Source organism: Cibotium barometz, chromosome 43 (genome assembly GCF_041138505.1).
Source record: "Cibotium barometz isolate CiBa-2024 chromosome 43, ASM4113850v1, whole genome shotgun sequence".
Classification (NCBI taxonomy): domain Eukaryota; kingdom Viridiplantae; phylum Streptophyta; class Polypodiopsida; order Cyatheales; family Cibotiaceae; genus Cibotium; species Cibotium barometz.
Genome location: NC_141088.1, coordinates 7,401,193 through 7,420,941, shown reverse-complemented (window position 1 = coordinate 7,420,941; position 19,749 = coordinate 7,401,193). Strand labels below are relative to the sequence as shown.

General features: G+C 44.3%; 4 protein-coding genes across 5 annotated transcripts; 2 read left to right on the top strand and 2 right to left on the bottom strand.

Annotated features, from left to right (window-relative positions):
- The first annotated feature begins 1,432 nt into the window (after positions 1-1,432).
- LOC147613492 (uncharacterized) lies at positions 1,433-4,500 on the top strand. The gene is made up of 2 exons (XM_086781145.1): positions 1,433-2,274; positions 2,364-4,500. The coding sequence occupies exons 1-2, from the start codon at positions 1,643-1,645 to the stop codon at positions 4,498-4,500; spliced, it is 2,769 nt and encodes a 922-aa protein (XP_086637271.1). The 5' UTR covers positions 1,433-1,642.
- A 152-nt stretch (positions 4,501-4,652) lies between these two features.
- Positions 4,653-5,997, top strand: LOC147613491 (uncharacterized). Its single transcript, XM_086781180.1, has one exon. The coding sequence runs from the start codon at positions 5,301-5,303 to the stop codon at positions 5,976-5,978; it is 678 nt and encodes a 225-aa protein (XP_086637306.1). The 5' UTR covers positions 4,653-5,300; the 3' UTR covers positions 5,979-5,997.
- Positions 5,998-7,003: 1,006 nt separating this feature from the next.
- On the bottom strand, positions 7,004-8,565 carry LOC147613490 (uncharacterized). 2 transcript variants are annotated; one of them, XM_086781178.1, is made up of 3 exons: positions 7,830-8,565; positions 7,558-7,739; positions 7,004-7,488 (listed from the first exon to the last, which is right to left on the bottom strand). In XM_086781178.1, exons 1-3 carry the CDS (start codon positions 8,188-8,190, stop codon positions 7,369-7,371), a joined length of 663 nt encoding a protein of 220 aa, XP_086637304.1. In that variant the 5' UTR covers positions 8,191-8,565; the 3' UTR covers positions 7,004-7,368. The 2 variants fall into 2 exon arrangements, with proteins under 2 accessions (XP_086637304.1, XP_086637303.1); XM_086781177.1 differs by having other exon boundaries at positions 7,558-8,565.
- Positions 8,566-8,786: 221 nt separating this feature from the next.
- On the bottom strand, positions 8,787-10,697 carry LOC147613489 (uncharacterized). The gene is made up of 2 exons (XM_086781176.1): positions 9,754-10,697; positions 8,787-9,655 (listed from the first exon to the last, which is right to left on the bottom strand). Exons 1-2 carry the CDS (start codon positions 10,064-10,066, stop codon positions 9,114-9,116), a joined length of 855 nt encoding a protein of 284 aa, XP_086637302.1. The 5' UTR covers positions 10,067-10,697; the 3' UTR covers positions 8,787-9,113.
- Between the last annotated feature and the right edge of the window lie 9,052 nt (positions 10,698-19,749).

Below are 19,749 nucleotides of genomic sequence, written 5' to 3'. Positions count from 1 at the left end.
CTGAAAACACTGTTGTGTCGGAATTCTCGCGAAAGAATCCGTGAGCCATAGGGTAAGATTTTCCAGATTTCAGATCTATTCGTACATTCTCACCTTCCAAGGTCAGGTAAACATGATTTCGAGACCAATCATGGACCATGTTGTGCTCTCGCATGAATGCTCAACCTAGGATCATTTCAAAAGAGCTGGGTTTGTCGTCAAAGTCCATAACTACAAATGTATGGTGGACGTAATGGTCTAAGACTTTGATTTTGAATTCTCTAAGCAAGCCCAGGGCTTTAATCAAGCTGCCATTGGCTAGCTTGACTGTGAGATTGGCTACTTCCATGGAGGGACAAGACATTCTTTCCCAACAGCGTTTGGTAACTTTGCTAACACCCGCTCTGCCATCAAGCACTGCTAATACACTATTGCCTTCGCAAATAATGGGTAACACAGCATTTGAAGCATCCCCCTCAAAGTAATCACCAAGTACATTGACACGGAGTCGAAACAAGGACTTGGATTCACCATTGATTGGCGCAGGGTGCTTGGGCAGTGCTTGGGCAGATTAGATCTAGAGTGGAGTCTCATGGGGGTGGGGGTTCATGTGGAGCTTCTTGTAAACTCTCAAGATTTACGGCGAGATCATCGTTTAGGAAAGATCTCAAGGTTTCCGCCAATTTCGGATCACCTTTAAGCTTTACAAGCATAGTAGTCGCAGTTGGCATGCCTAAGAAGGTCATTAACTTCTAAACGTTCAATTGAGCGCCATCCATACTACGACCTTCAGAGAGTGTCTGGGGTGGAAAGGGCATTTCCCAGAGATCTTCATTAGGGGAAGGGTGGAGTCTATAGGGGCCCTTTTATTTGGCAGTTTAAGGAATTACTTAAAATACTAATCATGCTTTGACCAAGGGGAAATTGTGGGGCATGTAGCCTAGAGGTGCCTATAAAAAACCTTTTTTTATATTTCTTTTTCTAAAAGGGCTTGGAGATTTTACAAGATTTTACTATGGTAATTCCACTTCCCTCTTTCTTGAAATTTGAATTTCAAATTCTATTCTCTTCTTTCTTACTTTTTTCCCTCCTAGGCTGCAGGAAAGTGCAAATCTGATCTTCTCTCTCTACACTCTCTCTCTAAAATGCCCTGCAACTTATTCTCACATCTCCCTCACATATTCTCACCTCCCACAACTCCCTCCATCATTTCCCTCCTCTCTCTCTTACTGTTTGCCATCCTAGGTTGCACAGTGGCTGCAGATCTGCATTCTCTCTTTACACTCTCTCTCTAAAATGCCCTGCAACTTATTCTCACATCTCCCTCACATATTCTCACCTCCCACAACTCCCTCCATCATTTCCCTCCTCTCTCTCTTACTGTTTGCCATCCTAGGTTGCCCAGTGGCTGCAGATCTGCATTCTCTCTTTACACTCTCTCTCTAAAATGCCTGCAACAACTGATTCCACTCTCACTCAACTATGTTTCCCTCCCTCACTTATCTCCTTCATCTTCATTCTTTTTTCCACAGAGCTCTCCAAGATCTGTGTTTTCCCTCCACTTTCTCTCTCAAAAATTTCATTTTCTCAGCAAGTTTCCTCTCCATCATCCAATCCAACCACTATTCTACTGTATTCTACTGTATCTACTTCTTCTTCATCAATGGCTCATCAAGACATCACTAATATGGCACGTAAATTTTGCTTTCATGTCGACCTTGAAGCGGCATATGCTACATTGCGTAGTTCAAGAGTGTCTCAGAATGCCCCTTTAGCTTTGCATCAACTCCGAATGCAAGGTCACAAAGCAATTGATTTATGGACAGATGGATCACTTTACCCAATGGATCCCCTCTCCGGTGCTCCACCTATGTTTAGGAACATAACAATGCTCCTCAGATTCATTGGCGATGGTTACAATGGCTTGTTGGGTTATTGCATTCGACTGCATTCCCTCATCTTGGATGAGACCCGAAAAAGGATTGAAGCGGAATCTGCACTCCATCAGCTCCAACATAAGTATACAGAGGAAATCAAGACTCTTAATCAAATGCTTATTGACCTAACAAAGCAACTAGATTCACAACGCAAAGAGTCCGATGAGCGCTTCAATTCTTTTCTGAGAATCACAGATAACTATGTCAATCTTCAATACTCCACACGCAACATGAGGCGTCGCATCGATCACCTCACACATCTTCCTCTAGGGTACCAAGCAAGGAAGCGAAAGCGACAATCCGTGGAGCTACTTGCCAATAGGAGCGGAGCAAGGAAGAGGCGACTACGAGCAACAAGGTCACCTATTTCCATTTTATTGTTACTTGCATTGCCATCATACTATCAATGTTATAGGAAGGAATATAGAATATCAATTGAATATGCAGAAATTTTGCCAATGCAATGATGGGGTGCGGCAATGGGGCAGCTACAGCACGTGCTAGTCTATTGAAACACATTGTCAGGACCAAGGATATCTTGCATATGCTACAGGGCCCATCCTATGAGAAGACGGTGGAATTACTGCGTCAGAAATTCTTTGGTGAACTTAAGAATTTGGTTAGTCCGCGAAGAATGATGGAGATATGCGATGCAGCGGGCGTTAGCAGAAAAGGATATGAAGCAATTTACAAATTGATTAGCGTGGCTCTCAGGGACAAAGGACTTCTTCGACCATTGCTTCCAACCCCTTACAGCATTACTATGGCGAAGAAATGTGCAAACTCTAATATTGCAAGCATGTTAGGCGGCTTCAGGTGTGTCTTGGAAACTTTGCCACTACCGAAGACAAACAGCTTTCAATACGACAACTTCAACAATGTTTATGTTGATGTTGAGATGCTGCAAAGGGAAATGATCATGTATTATGGCCTAACACATGAGGAATGTGATGGTAAAGTTATATTTGTTTTGAAGCTAGATGAATGCCAGATAGTGAAGGGTCATCGACTTGAACGAGTGAGCTTAACACTCATGAACAGAGCTCTACAAGGTACATATATAGAGGAGAATGAAGTTCTCGATGATCTAGAGGCCGAAAATAATGTTGAAGATGGGGAATCAACATCAAGAAGGCAAAAGAAATTAGCACAAGAGTATTTTGGAGTTCAATCAGAGAAAAACATCTGGTGGCTAGCAGCCTTTGAGCTCCCACATGAGACACATGACACACTCACATGGTATTTTCATCACACAAGCATTCCAGATGTAATTTCAGAGCAAACTGTAGGGCAAAAGCTTCATGTAGAAGGTGTTGGAAACTTTGATGTTGAATGGCACATGGCAGGTGACTTGAAGACATTGAAATGCATGTTAGGTTGCAAACTAGGTGCAAACACTATGTACCCTTGCATTTATTGTAGCCACACCAAAGTGGACCCAAACGCTAAATTGAAGGGCAAGGGCAAGGGTAAGGGTAAGAAACTAGAGGTCACTACAGGTAGTTCAACAATCGAGAAGTCTATGCAGTGGTTTCAAGGCATTATGTCTTGTGATCAGACTACACCACCTAATCGTGACCAGCAGGACAACGACTGGAAACCAGTTCTAAATATTCCTCTGAGCAGGGTCCATGTATGCTCATTGCATGCAAGGCTTAGAATCCTTGATAAGCTATTGAAGTTGCATGTGAATTATGCTTGGAATATGGAGCCTGCAGAAAGACGGGAAGAATGTGTACACGCTTTGGAAGTGATTCTATCATGTGTGGGATTGCATGGTGGAGCAGTTTCCCTTAAAAAGGACACAAAAACATCAGGTTCGACACAAGATAATCCCACCAAAATTTGCATGGGTGGACCCAAGGCTAGGCATCTCCTGTCAAACCATTCGGAATCAAAAAGCCACACAGAGTTTGAAATTTGGAAGAAAATTTGTGATGTAACCACATATAGAGGTAATGATGCAGTACTTGGCCTGAAACATGCGCGTGTTTGGGAATCATTAGACCAAATGGTCAAATTAATGGAGAAACCCACACTCAACAGTGATGAAAAAGATACCTTGAAAGATGCAATCAAGATATTCACCAAGGATATGGTCGACGCTTGGGGAGAAACTCACATCACACATTGCATGGTAATCCCTTTTTCTTGGCTATTTCTATTGTTGCCATTAATTCAAGGTCACCAAGTTTCATTTGTTTATTTACAGCATATATTGTTTGCCCATGCACCATATTTTCTCGAGGAGTATGGGTCCCTCGCTCTCTGGAGCACCCAAGGTATGGAACGGTCCCATTACCAGGCCAAGGCTGTTTATTTCAAGAACACACGTCATGGCGGTGGCACCACAAAAAGCAATGCCCTGCACGAAATGTTCAATTGGTTTTACAGGAGCTTGGGTGGTAGGGGAAACAAAAATTCACACGGTAATATTTGCCTACAACGACGCAGAATAGTGAAGACAGTGAATGCGTCACGCACCCAAGCTTACCTCAACTCACGCGCAAGAGAGGGGTTACAAGGTTGGGTCGCCACACGACGTCGATGTGGCTCAAGATGGCTCTCCGATTGGTATGGTTGATTAAATTAATATTTAAAAGGTTATTTAAATTCTTTTTTTAAATCCACTTATAAAGTCTATATAAATTAAACCTTCTTTTAAAAGTTCATTTATAATCTTTTTCATTGGGAGAGAGCTCATTCAAATATTTTGCATGGCTAGAACGAAGCAAACAGCCCGCAAATCGCCGAAAGAGAACACCACTACCCAAGCACACACCCTGCTACGTGCGATCGCAACGGCCAACAGTAGCGCCGGTGCTCGTATCCGTGCTCTACAACGCTCTCGTGGTCTTTCTCGTGCGCGAGAAGCTCGAAGAATGGAGCAGCAACAAGGAAGTGTGGAGCAAGAACATGAGGAGCAACAAGATAGGCAACAGGAGAAGCAAGGGGAAGAGCAACAAGGGAAGCAACAAGAGGAAGGACAAGGCTCATTGCATACAGACAGACAAGGGCAAAAACAAGCACAAGACCAACATGCGGAAAGGAATAAGCAACAAGCGCAACAAGAGCATCAAGAAGAGTAGGATTCCTCGCATCCGGAGAGACAAGGGGAACATGCAGGAAGAAAGGACCAACAAGCTGGGGGGTCGCAACAAGGTACGCAATATGAGCAACAAATATTTGGAGATCTCGGCCCAATCTTGCCAGAAAACATACATGCGCATGCGAACCCCATGCTGGCACGACGCACCCCCCTCCCAGATTTCTTCCCTCCTACGAATGTAGGTGAAATGGAGCAACAGGAATGGGTGTTGCAAGAGCAGGCAAGGCTTTACGCGTATGAAGAAGAAATGGCAAGACAACAGCGGGTGGTAGAGGATGCCCAAAGGGAGGAACAACAGAGGAAAAGCCAAGAGGATAGGGCTGAGAGGCAACGCATTGCAGAGGAGGAGAATCGGATTGCTGCTGGAGCAGCTTCAAAGAGAATTGGAGACCCGGAGAACCCCCATTAAACAACGCCAAAAGCAATGCGCTAGAAAGACCAAGCCAGTGCGCTTAGTGCCTCCTAATAAGAGGCCCCATCCAGAACCAGAACAGGAGGCAAGACAAGGGGAAACTGAAGGGACAACGAATGAAGAAGGTTTGCGAAGAGAAGAGGTCAGAAAGAAGTTTAGGCGCGATCCACCTGCTTGGGAGCGCAGAGCACAACCTCCTCCACCCCCTGCTGCTAAAAGAAAATACAAGTTCAGGCCGGGCACGGTGGCGTTAAGAGAAATTCGCAGGTATCAGAAAAGCACTGAGCTACTTATCGCAAAAGCGCCATTTACACGTCTTGTCAGAGAGGTGATGGCAGAGTATAGTGATAGGGTGGATCGCATACAGGGTGCTGCACTTGGGGCGCTGCAGGAGGCCGCTGAGTCAATTTTGGTCATGCTTTTCCAAGATTCGGTCCTCTGCCATGTCCATGCAAAGCACGTTACTCTAAAGACTGTTGATATGGCGCTTGCTATGCGGCTCCACACTGATGACTGCCTGAGGAGGACAGGAGGAGATTAAAGCCTACAACCCAGCCCTTTTTTACCCTTTTGTAATCACATCTGATGTAATCAACATTTGGAATATAATGGTTATGTTACTGTGTCTCTCTGGTGCACGCTTTGACTTGTGCAATGTTTTTTTTAATTGCTGCAATGTCTCGTGAATTTAGGATATTTTTGTTAAATTTGAATGTATTTTGAGGGTCAGATTAGGTCATATTCAGTGTCATATTGTTCACACGGGGTCTAGACACAGTGTTTAAAGTTTCTGGTCAAACCAATCTTGCAACAGACTTGTCGGCAAAGAAAAATATTTTTGTAGGTCAAACCAATGGGCAGGTGATCTCATTTTCAGTATAATATTGCTCTCACTGTGTGCAGTATGTGAAAATAAGCGCAAATGAGCTCATTTCCCTACGGCGCGATTTTTGGCCTCCGACCGGCTGCAGAAGGCCAAAAATCGCGCCGTAGGGAAATGAGCTCATTTGCCATTATTTTCACATACTGGACACAGTGAGAACAATATTATACTGAAAATGAGTCCACCTGCCCATTGGTTTGACCCAGAAAATATTTTTCTTTGCCGACAAGTCTGTTGCAAGATTGGTTTGACCAGAAACTTTAAACACTGTGTCTATCTCATTCATCCTATGAAATGTGCAAGATTGGTACAACTCTGATGCATTTTGTATTTTTTGATAAATTAGAATGCATCTCGAGGGTGATATAAAGTCAAATTGAGTGCAGATTTCATCCCACGGTGTCCGATATGTGAAAATGAGTGCAAATAGACCTATTTCCCTACGGCGCGATTTTTGGCCCCCGGCCGGCGGCTGCAGAAGGCCAAAAATCACGCCGTAGGGAAATAGGGTTATTTGTGCTTGTTTTGACATTCTGGACACTATGTGAGCACTATTGCACTGTGAATTGACCTTTGAATTGACCAAAAAAATATTGACAATTGCAGATCAGTCTATTGCAAGCCGTACAAACATGGTAAAACCACAAAATTTAATCACTTGATCAAAACATTGAGAGGTACAATAAACACCAAGAAAGAAGTTCTATTTCTCGATAAAGTTACAAAAGTTGGTGGGCTAGTACAATTCATTTTCCCCCAAGAAGATCACTCATCTTGGGGATTTTAGAAGACCCCTGTATAGATTTGCTGCCTAGGTTATCAGCTATAGCTTGGGGATCATTTATACCTTGGGCCAGAGAGAGTGCACAATGTCCAAGAAGGCCATGGGGATAGTTACCGGCAAACGCCCACAAGGCAGCTTCCCTATTAATGAGGATGCACTTATTGGCATTGCTAGCTATGGGATCGTCACAGAGAAGGCCACTCAATGCTTTGCACATCAGTAACTTTCCACGGGCTTCTTCAGTGCAATCTGTATGGAATACTCTTATAACAGAGGGGTCCAATCTAGGAGGGAGATAATACCACAAGGAGGTATCGCGTCCTGTTGAAGAAACTCGAACCCCGCCCTTGCGCGCGTCGCAAAATGGTCAATAACAAGCGCAGTCTGCAAGAATTACATATATAAGTACACAAAGCAGAATGCACATATTAGAAGTGTAAGAATTCAACGTACCGCATGGGCATCATCAGTGTCTCTTAAAGTAGGATTGTCGATGATGAAGCTTGATGAGTTGTCCACTTTAGTTGCATTCCAGCTTGAGCTTGGTTGAAACGCAGAGTCGGGTAGATCATGGTCTACCACTGCTTCTTGTATGGCGACAAGTGCCGCCACTACATTCTCCTCCTGCTTGCGCACTGCATCATATGAAATGTATTCAAGTGACTTTGTTAGTTCGTGGTCTTCAAAGTCAATGGCAAGGGAGGGCGCTGTGGCAAAGGTTTCACCTTCATCAAGCATGGATGAAGTGTTAACGATTGTTGAGAGGGCCTCATCCTCTCTAAGGCCCACTGTTTTTGAGATGTCGTCTAAGAAAAGAAATTCCTTGCCATCTAACATGATGGGATTGAGGGTGAGAACCTCAATGTCAGGGATCTCCTCTTCAACCTCTTCAGGCTCAAGCATGCGATCATCTTCCTGCATTGGTTCACCCGTTTGGAGAAGCATCAAAGCCAGTGATGCTTCGGCCTGCTCGGAAAGGTTTTCCATCTCTTCTTTCTGTTCATGGACTAGGGTAAGCTCTTTGATAGGAGCTTTTTTCTGCTTGCCTTTGTGTCCCATCTCATGGAGCATGAGTGCCAATATCATGTCCCATGACAAGAACGCCGTCCCTATGTTGCCAAGACCAAACTCTTGTACAATATCTTCATCTACAACCCTGTGGTGCTGGCTTGTAAGCCCTTTTCAAAATTTTGAAAACCTGAGGTAAAAGTTCTTGTCATTCTTGTATAGGTGCTTGAGAAAGTCCACTGGCACCCACCTTGAGGTAGAATTTGGCAATTCTACCACATACTGTACCACATGGGCTTCGGTATACTGTAGAAGCTCAGAAAAGGCCTCACCGTGAAGCTCTATCGATCTTTGCATGTCAATCTCCCCTTGGAAAACGGGGAGGTAGTCCACAGATCTAGCTGCAAGTCTGACTTCTTCAAGTTTTGCAAGTAGGGTGGACATAGTAGCCATAGCTGTGAAGCGCGTGAGAGAGAGAGAGATAGAGAATCGGAGATTGAGAGAGAGTGAGAGAGCTAGAGAGTAATCTTAAAAATAAACTTATAAAAAGAAAGTGACTTATATATCACCACACTTACAATTTGACACTTAAAAAATTTATTAATTGGGACATTAAACAAAAACTTCAAATTACTCATTGCGGATACGCAAAAAACATTATATTTAATCTGGTACTTGATTACATGCGCGGCCCACGCCGAAGTGTGATGTACCGCGGTAATACGAAATCCTTACAAAACATTGACTTCTCTCTCCTCCTACGCACTAAATGATTCTCAATTACAAAAGAGTACTCTTCCTTTAATCCAAAACGCAGAGCCAGGTATTCCCTTACATTTCCAAGATGCCAATCATCATTGACATTAAATTCACGCACGTCACCTTCCTGTATATAAACATGAAGCTCTACCTGCTCCCTACATACAATATCCGAGTCCCAACGCCTCCCAAATGCTCCTTGTCAGCTTCCATCTTCTGTACGGGAACACTATGGACAAGGTCTATTTGGCAATGTGATACCTTGAAGAAACCTTCTCGGCAATGACAGAGCACTTGATGGTGTCGCCTTGATGGTTGACTACTTTTGTATCCCACCCATCTGCAAGAAAGTTTTTGAGGGCTCCGGCGCCTTTCGAAATCCACATTGTTGGAGTGCGATGAGCTTCTACAGAGCGAAATATGTAGACAAATACATGTAAAGGAACAAACCACCCAATGGTGGCCTTGTGGGAGCCATATGTGCACTTCATGGCGGCCTGCACATCCACCTCAATCTTGCGTTTGAATGCCACCAAAGTAAAACCATCAGGGAGGGGCCACTCAATGCTAGATAATGTTGGTGCTTGTATAGGCACCAATTTCCCACAGCCACCTCTCCTAGGCAGAACATATGTCGCATTGAAAAAGAAAATTTCTCGAGTGGCTAGTTCGGAGCCTGTGTACCCTGCATATAAAAGCCCCCCATAATCTGCATGTAGTCCCTCAAATGTGCCTGTAAAGGACTCTAGAGGCTCCCATTCAATGAAATCTGATGGAAAAATATCTACAAAATAAAAAGTAAACTTGTGTTACAAATGTGATAATATTCAAGGCTAAAGCCATCACATACAACTATGATTAGTTGAAAGTAATTAGACTTACAGTTTGCAGGAAATCCCCTTGTATTGTTATCATCTATCTTGATGAGTGCAGGCGTGTAAACATGTTGTACCTTTGCCATTCGCTTTCCGTCCTTTCCTTGCATGAAATCAAGGATTCTCCCTTTCCAGTGATGGAGGCGTGAACCAATGTGCCGTCGAGGGACCTTATGTGCTCCTTTCATGCTTGGCTGCATTGTAACCCACATGAAGCGTTTGTACTCCACTGTTATCCAGTCACCTTCATTGTTGAGCACATTGCTGCTGCTAATAGCCTCGATGGCAGCTCGAGGTCTTCGTGTATTGGGTAAAGCCATATATATATATAGAGAGAGACAGAGAGAGATAGAAGGTTGAGTAGGTATGAAGCTGCAGATGATGGAGCTCCAGAGATAGTACAAACCCTAATGCAAAGCTTCACAAACAAACTTGAGGAAAAAGAATGAGAGGGAGAGGAGAATGTATGGATGAAGGTGGAGCTGGGGGAAGATGTAGATGATGGATCTCCTGAGATATGGCTAACCCTAATGCTAAGCTTGTAGATGATGGAGCTCCTGAGATATGGCTAACCCTAATGCTAAGTTTGAGAGATGAGACAAACCCTAAATCTAAACCTAATAACACACTTGAGGAGAGAGGGGGTGAGAGAGAGGAAGAATGTAGGAAGGTGTAGCTAGAGAATGCAGGAGGGAAGGTGTACCTACAGATAATGGAGCTCTGAGATAGGGCAAACCCTAATTCCAAGCTCTGAGGAGAGAGAGAGAGAGAGAGAGAGAGAGGGTGTGAGAGAGAGGAAGAATGTAGGGAGAAGGGTTTAGCTGGAGAATGCAGGGGGGAAGATGTACATGCAGATAATGGAGCTCTGAGATAGGGCAAATCCTAATTTCAAGCTCTGAGGAGAGAGGGAGATGGTGTGAGAGAGAGGAAGAATGTAGGGAGGAAGGTGTAGCTGGAGAATGCAGGGAGGAAGGTGTACATGGAGCTCTGAGATAGGCAAACCCTAATTCCAAGCTCTGAGGAGAGAGAGAGAGAGAGAGAGGAAGAGAGTAGAGAGTGAGCAAATCTTGGTGGTATAGTTAGAGAAAAGGCTTTAGAGAGTAGAGAGAGAAGAAAAAACGTTTTTCTCTAAGGAGGTAGTTGAGGGAAAGTGGGGGGAAAACCCTGGAGGTAAAAGAGGTTAAATTTTGGAAAAAGGAGGGAAAAACTTGAGAGAAAAAGAGATTTTCTAGGATATTCAGGCCTGCAAAAAGCTGATTTGCTATGATCACACCTAAGTTTCCAAGTTTGACCCCTACTTTTGGGCCTCTTACAAACCCAACATTTCAGTCCACATGGCAAACTCCCATTTGCCTCTTTGTTAATCATCTAGATTAGCCCATGGCAATTTAAAGGGCCCCTATAGACTCCACCCTTCCCCTAATGGGACGTCGTTCTTAAGAATGTTACTGTTTTCTTAGCTCTCGTTGGGTGGGAGCGCTGCAGTTTGTTTATGTTCTTCTTCTACATGATGCTCCGCTTCCGGAATGAGGTTTGCTAGCATATCCTTGCACCATCGTTCGAATTGGGCGTCATGCTCCTCTTTAGATCTCTTAGATATGACACTAGGAATCTGAAGGGGCTTACCAGTCTTGGGTGGTCTATGAAGTTTCGTGGGTAGTGTCCAAGCATCCATAATGGGCTTGGGGGTCAGCTCTAGAGCAGCTTGGGTATCACTCACTAGCTTGATTGCTCCCTTGAGATTATCAATCTCTTGTTCAGGTGCGAGGTATACACCAGGTTTGTTTGTTTTTAGTTTTTTCGGGGGTATGGCAACAACGGATTTACTAGCTAACTTTGAGGGTTCATGATTAGATTCTGATGACGAAGGGTCATCCGAATCTTTGCTTGCATCTTGAATAGTAACAGGATCCGCTGTTGTACCAATGATCTTCTTTTTTTATTTTTTTGATTTCTTTTTCTTATTTTGTTTTTTGGCGACTTTTGCGATCACTTCTATGTTCTCTTTCTTTGCCAAGATCGGATCAGCCTTTGCTTGTAACCTGGTTAGAGCATCTAGACTTGAGGTACCCGTGGGCTTGTTGGTTGTGAGCAATCGACTCATCATATTCAATGGTGTGATCACTGGGGCCTCAGGTGGCTTGTTTGGGCATTGCAGAATTAAATGATCAATTCCACAACGACTGCAAGTAGCAAGGGGTAGGCTTGGATTGGCTGACGACGATGGGATATCAGTCCTATTAGGGCAGTCAGTGTATTTATGGGGTCCTCCGCAGCCATAGCATTGTAGTGGTACCTTTTGAGGGCAGTCGATATATTTGTGAGGTTTGCCACATTTGTAACATTGTAAAGGTGGACGCCTTCCAATGTTGTTCATGGCTTGCCCCCTTCCTATAACTGCTACCTGGTAGACATGCTTAGGTCCTTCGGGGTCATTGACGTAATATTCTGGGTAGACCTCGTATTCCTCTTCTCCCTCTTGCAGATCGTATTCCATCTCAGGTTCTTCCTCAATAGCTACTTGATTGACCGGTGCTATCTTAGGCTAAGGGGGTAAGATAGGTGGGGGGTAAGGTGTGTATGGTCTATAGGGTCTAGCCGAGATGTAGGGCCTTGGGGGCTGGACTGGAACTATAGCCGTAGATTGAGACGTCACTGGGGGAGCTGGGAGAGCAAGGGGTGTTGTCTCTCTGGGGAAGTATTGTTGTGAGGGTCTGTAGCGGTAATAGTTGTTGTCATACCCATACCTAGGACCAGGATAATTGTATCCCGGTCTAAGGGTTGGGCATTCTGAGGTGGGGTGGTTTCCATTGCAATTAGAGCAGAAGACAAGCTCGCGTGTAGGCTCTTTTCGAGTTGCAGGAACATCAATCCTTACCAATTTTTGCAAATACGACGCCACTAATTACTCTATCGTGGAAGAGGTACTTGTAGAAGTTTTAGTTGAAGCAGCGTCGTTAGAAGTTCGTGCCGCTTCCTTGGTATCTAAGTCGTCTTCCAATTCTATGATGGCAGCCACAGTACCTTCCCAAGTCGTTATCCCTCGGGTGATCAAGCTGTTATACAAATCAGTGTGATTCATTCCATTGAGGAATCGATCCAATAGTTGATCATCGCGGAATCGTTCATGGGGTTGGCATCGCGAGTTAAGATGCTTGAGGCGATTGATGAAATCTCTCATGGATTCGCTACTCTCACGCTCAGCCGAATGCAACTGGGAAGCTAGTCCCCATTTAGGTCCTTGCTTAGCAAAAGCTGCAATGAAAGCGGCTTTGACAGTGGCCATGATTCGTTTCTGCTCAGGTTTCAATGTTCGATACCACTTCCCGGCCTTGTCATCTAAGGTGAGACTAAAAGCATGGCTTTTATTCACATCGTTACGCTCACTCAAGGCATCACATACTTGCTCGAAGATCTCTAGGTGCTGCCTAGGATCTCCATTGCTAGAGAACTTTGTGACTAGTTTAGCAATATCCACTGAGCGCCTAGAATCATGTCTATTGGTCTCTCGGGCGCGTGGTGCTAATTGCTCTGCCATAGCTCTCCCTAAGGCAGCCACTATTGCAATTGGGTCTGTAGCAGCTGCAGCGGATGCGGGTGGAGGAGGATAATAAGGAATTCCAGGCCTCACTGGAGGGGGTGCAAATCTTGTGTGCATGGGAGCACGGGGTGGGAATCCAGGGGGTGTGCGATATGTAGGGATGGCGGGTGGTGGTACAATACCTGGTTTGAGAGGGGCTCGTGAGACCGCTGTAGGGTACACAGTCGGTCGAGGGTCAACGCCCAGGGTTGTGGGTGGGATGGTGGTAAATGTGTATGTTGGCCCAATTGGCGGCATAGACATAAAGGTGTTCATACTAGTGACCGGGGCAAACGCGTTAGGGATGCTCGGAGCATATGTAGTGAATGGATGGGCTCCACTCAATTCATAAGATTCATAGCTTGCTGGGAGGGGCCAGTCAGTTGACAGTATCGGATTAGAATTAGAGGTAGTTGTGGCTATCCCTTCTTCATAACCCGGAGATACAGTCATAGGGGGGTCATTCCTACTCCTCATTGGCGTTTCCATTTCTTCTAAGGTAGGGCCACGCGATTGGTTCATTCCCACATGTGTGATTGGGCCATCGCTTGGGTTACCTATCCCTAGCTTCAGACGTTCATGCACTAGGATTTGGTTTAGACAGTCCGCAAGTAATGTTTTAAATTCCAAGTATGTCGTTGCGGCTACTATGTATCCCTGTAACTCAATCCACAGCACTGGGTAAGTTTGATTTGTGAGTTTATCATGCAGAGTTTGAGTCTCTACTACATAATCCAAATTGTCTGAGTGAAATACCCGAGTGTCCTTGGACACATTCCCTTCAACTTTTGCCTTACCTTTGTCTATCGACGTGGTGCTTTTGGCTTGATGGGCAATTAGCCGTTGCTGACCCCAGAGGGTAGCCTCAGCTTCTAACTGGCAAGCTAATTGGAGGGCTTCCTCAATTTGTCGAACTTCATCTGTTGTCATGCCATTCTCGGTCAAGGCTACCTCATCATCCCCCATCTGTGGGGTTATAGATATGCCAATATGGGGAGCTTCGCTTACTGCTTCGTTAGCGAAATATGAGTTGATTTCCTCCTCTGGCTGAGGGTCATGAGCGATAGCAGCATTTGGGTTGCCTAGGCCAATGAAGTTGGAAAACCTATCCAATAGGCTTGCACTGTTGCTGGGAGCCTCGTCACGCGGGTTCTCGTTCTCTTCGTAGGTACTCATGGTGTCACTAGAACGGGATGATACGCTTAGTGTCCGAAAAAGCTGGGTTGGGGCGCTAGTTTGGGACTCGTTAGATGGTCCGGTCCCAAAGCTAGGGTTCGATGCTGGGTTGTTAGAAGCGCTTTCCTCAGGGGCTTCTAGTATTCTCCCGGATCTCAGATTCATAGGCTTCCAAGGCAAGAAATCACTGAGAAGTGCTCTCTTCTTCCTGTGAGGAGGGCAGTAGCATATCAATTGGAATATCTAGATTAGACAGAGGTCTAGAATACTCCAGTCTAGGGCGGGCTTGTCTCAGTGTATATCCGTACACTTGGTAGTGCCAACACCAGTGGGCGTCGGTTTCCCTTCGGTCTATAGCCAACGGTCTATAGCCAACAAGATGTTAGAGGTGGTTATAGGGTGGTTATAGGTCGGTATACTGGGGTCCCTGTGTAGTTTATCTCGTAATGCAGGGGTCTACACTCACAAGAGCACTGATTGTGAGTCCTGCAACGTACCCGATACATAAGGTAGTTCCGGGGCTCTGGTGTGTTTTGTCTGATTTTGTTGGTTTTCTTGATTTTTTTGTCGTTTCATTGTTTTATGAAAAAGAAATAAATGCAAAAAGTGACTTGGAGAAGGAAAATGATGCACACCTTGCTTGATTGAAGATGCGGGTTCGCGTCCAACATGATCACCGAATCGAATCGCTTGCCTGCACCCACCGAAAGTTATCCGTGTGTGTGCAATCCTTCTTGATGTATGTGTGAAGAGGTGCTTAAGTGCGTCTATGTGAGAGAGTGTGTGCAAGAATGTGGAGAGATGTATGCACAAGGGGGATTTATATATAGGGAAAAAAAAGCAGATTGCTTTTGCTTTTTTGCTTTTTTGCTTTTCGTGGTTTTTTCGTTTGCTTTTTGTGTAAAAAGCGAGCTGCTGTTTTGCTTTTTTGATTTTTGTGCACCTATATAGGCGCGTGTGCACCAATGTATTTCTCGACTTGAGTGGGGCCTTGTGGGGGCAAGATCCCAGGAGTCTATGCTGATGCCCACGTCATCATGTGCTTTGTGCAACTCGATTTAAGCAAAAGATCGCGATTTTCGTTGCCCAGCGCGTGAACGCGGATTAACTCAACACAATTCGATGCAATCTGGCACAGATGCGTGGTATTGGGTAAGACGGAGGGATTCGATAAGCCTTGGCTCGTTCCGGTCACATTTAGCCCTTCCGGGAGAGTCTCGTGTCCGAAAGCGTATATTGCATGCGAAAGCAGGCTTATGGGTTCGGTTTTGGTCCGGCTCAATTCTAATGTATCCGGCACAGCCTAATAGTGTCGTGGTTCAAATCTGGTCCGATTCTAAGTTCGTTAGTTTGGGTTCACACGCTGAAAAGCGTAATTGTCTTCGTTGCGTGTGAACACCCTCTTATCCACTGCGTTTGAACTTTCGACAATGCACTCGTATGCGTGAATGTACCCTTGATATGTGTGTCAAGTTTGAGCTCAATCCGATGTCGTTAGGGCAGCTTCACATGGAGTTGTGTGCTTGCGGGCGTCTCAGGAAATTCGTCCCTTATTGGGTGGGGGTTCGCGCGCGAGATGAGCTTAGGCGTGTTTACGGCTGTGCGAGATGGAATGGTATGGGTGCGGGTGATTTGGTGTGCCGGAGTATGCGTAAGTGCTCGTTGGTGAGGGCAGAATCGGTCCCGAAGACCGACGATGCGGATGCTTTCGTTTTTCAGTGTCGACGCTCCTCCGGCGTTCGTGGACAGTGTGTAGGTGCGCGGGTGGATGTGTGCTTATGTGCACGTGTAGATGTGCCAGTGTGAGTGAGTGCCAGTGTGAGTGCGTGTGTGTGTGTGCGTGTTAGGGTGTGTGCACGCGTGGGTGTTCGTGCTGACGGGAGTGCATGCGTATGTGTGTGTGCACATGTGTGAAGAGAGGTCTTTTTAATTATTATTATTTTGTTTTTTTTCTTTTTGTATTTATATATATATATAAATATATATATAACTCTATGTGTGCTTATGAAACAATAATAAAAAAGGAAAACAAAATACAAATAAAAAAGAAGGAAAAAAAATAAAAAGGAGCTTTATATATATATATATATATATATATATATAACTCTATGTGTGCTTATGAAACAATAATAAAAAAGGAAAACAAAATTAAAAAAGGAGAACAAAATAAAAAAAATAAAAAAGAAGTCGTTTTAAGGAAAGCAAAATAAAAAAGGAGCTTTTTATTTTTTTATTTTTTATTTTATATATATACATATATATATATATATAATAAAATAATAAAAAGTAAAAAGTAAAATTAAAATACAAAAGAAAAAAGTTAAAAATAAAAACTAAATTTATTTTTTTATTTTTTTATTTTATTTTTTTCGCTGGCGCTGGGTGCCGGTGCTCGGGGTTGGTGCCCGGCCCTGGTGCTAGGCGCCCGGTGCTGGCCCTTGGTCGGCGCTGGGTGCTGGCCGGGGTCGGCGCCTGGTGCTAGGCGCCCAGTGCTGGCCTAGTTGGCCCTGGTGCTTGGCCCTGGTGCTGGCCGGGGTCGGCGCCTAGTGCTAGGCGCCCCTGGCTGGCCCTGGTGTTGGCCGAGGTCGGCGCCTGGTGCCGGCGCGGTGGGAGCCGGTGCTGGTCCTGGTGTGCCGGCGCCCGGTGCCTTGCCTTTTAATAAAACAAAAGCCTTATTGTAAGGCTTTTGTAAAGCCTTATAGTAAGGCTTTTAAAAAGCCTATTAATAGCTTTTTTTTTTTAAAGGGGTGGTTCTTCCCCCCTCCCTCCCTCGAAAGAAAGCGAGAGAGAGAGAGAAGAGAAAACCGATTAGAGAAAGAGAATGTGGGGAGGAGGAGAGAGAAAGGGGTAGAGAGAGAGTGAGGGGGAGAAGAGAGAGAAAGTTAGAGAGAGAAAGTGAGGGGAAAGAGAGAGAGATAGAGGGAGAGAAAGTGAGGAGGAGGAGAGAGAAAGAGATAGAGAGAGAAAGAGGTAGAGAGAGAAAGAGAGGGGAAAGAGAGAGAAAAAATGAATAAAATAAAATAAAAGAATAAAGATAAATAAAATTAAAAATTAAAAATTAAAAATAATAAAAATAATAAAATTTAAAAAAGAAGAGAGAGTTAGAGAGAGAATGAGGAGGAGGAGAGAGAAAGAGCGGTAAAGTTAGAGAAGGGAGAGAGAAAGAGAGAGAGAGAGAGATAAATTAAATACAAAATTAAAAAATAATAATAAAATAAAATAAATAATATTAATAATAATAAAAAGAAGAGAGGTAGAGTTAGAGAAAGAGAGGAAGAGAGAGAGAGAGAGGGAAAAAGAGAAAAAAGTGTGTGGGTGTGTGCGCGCGTCCTTCCCGAAGGCGTAAGGAGAACTTGATGGGCCGCCTTCTGGGAATGTTGTCTCTTCGCATGCACGATTGCCGGATATACGCAAGAAGGTCACACCTAGCAAGCACTTAACGGCTTTGAAGAGGCGTAGCGTGTGAGGGAGTTGGTGTGTGTGTGTTGGTGTAGGTGTGTGTATACGTGTGTACGCGTGCGTGGACGTAGGTGTAAGTGTATATGTGAATGCGGGTGTGTGTATGCAAAAAATTAAAATAAAATGAAAAATAAGATAAAAAATAAAAATAAAAAAAAATAAAAAAGTCCAAAAAATTAGCAAAAAAATAGAAAAAATTACAAATGATGATACACACGCATTCCCCTAGGCGGGGCAAGCGTAAGCGAGGGAAAATACATTGCGGGCGGGCGGCGAATTGTCCGGGACGCGTTCCCGCCGAAGCTTCGGGCGGGCACTCGAAGTGAGATTTTCGGCGCTTTACGATGCCGAAATAAAAAACGGAAAGAAGGGTGTCGGAGAGGACGACCCTACGGACATTTTAACCAAAAAATTAAAAAAAGGGCGCCGGCGGTCGGACACGGGCGGGCGGCCACAAGTGTGAAACGGGCGTGTTGGGTATCCACGCGACCGCCTCGACACGCTGATTTATTAGGGTGCGCATGGCGTTTAGAAAAGGTGGTACAACTAATCCACGGCATGCCATCTTAAGATTATTCCATAATATAGCGCACCCTCTTGGCAATGTTCGGGAAAAATGTGTCTCAATTAGCAACTCTGCTTTTTAGAAATCCTAAAATGCCGGATTGATTGTTGGGAGAGAAGAGGAAGTTTTCCTTTATAAAAACCTATCAAATAGTGTAAAATCTTGGAAAAGTATGGTTATTTTCCCATGATTGCCAATTCAACAATGTATCATAAGGAAATGTGCTCTTTAGAAAAGTACTTTCTTCTCGAACACTGCCTCTTGGGTGCTTGCCGAAAATAGGCAGATGTCAATGTACCCTTTCTCTATGTGGTCGGCGCCAAGCATGCCTTGGGGGCTTTTGCTCTCTCTCTCTCTCTCTCTCTCTCTCTCTCTCTCTGCGGGTCCCTTGAATGTTCTCAAGCTTTATAAGAAAACTTTTAAAATAAAAGCTTTACTAAAAAGGTGTTAACCAAGGTACCCAAACTTTAAGCATAGAGTCACACACGTGCCTTTTTGGTTGGACACCCAAAGTCTCAAAGAGATGATTTTGTGGCCTTACTAGGGCTTAAACCCGAAGCAAAGGTCTTGTTGAGGCAACACAATATACAATGATCTTATGCAAAGGGGTGGGTTGTTTGAGAAGTGCTCACACGCTCTAATGATCATGTACTCAAACTCCGGTGAGCTTGGAAAGGTACAAATGTTACTTCACATGCATATGCCTGCCACCTCTCACACGTCTCACGCTCCCGAATCTCTCTCTCTCTCGTTCACACAATCAAAACGACACTTTTGGATATCTTAAAAAGAGAGTTACAAACCAAGACACAATTTGTGTGTTTGGATATGTGTGTGTATGTCAATTAGTGTATGTGTGTGTATGCCATTAAGTATGTGTGTGTGTATGCAATTAAGCATGTGTTACACACAAAAGAATCAACGTGGAATTGAGACACACACACAATGATTAACACAAAATCGAGCACACATGAATGCTTGCAACAAACAATTGTCGATTTGAATGCTTCAATAACCTGATTTTTGTCCTAAAATTGTCCGATTTTTACCCAAGTTAAGTCCAAAAATTAGTGACAAATCCGACGAAAATACACACACATGAGGGATCAATTGAAAGCACTTTTCATTCAACAAAAATCAACAATGCTCATTTACATCATCAATTTGCCCAATTTGAAGTCCAAATTTGCTCGAAAATTGCCCGAAAATAGGCCAAAATAGCT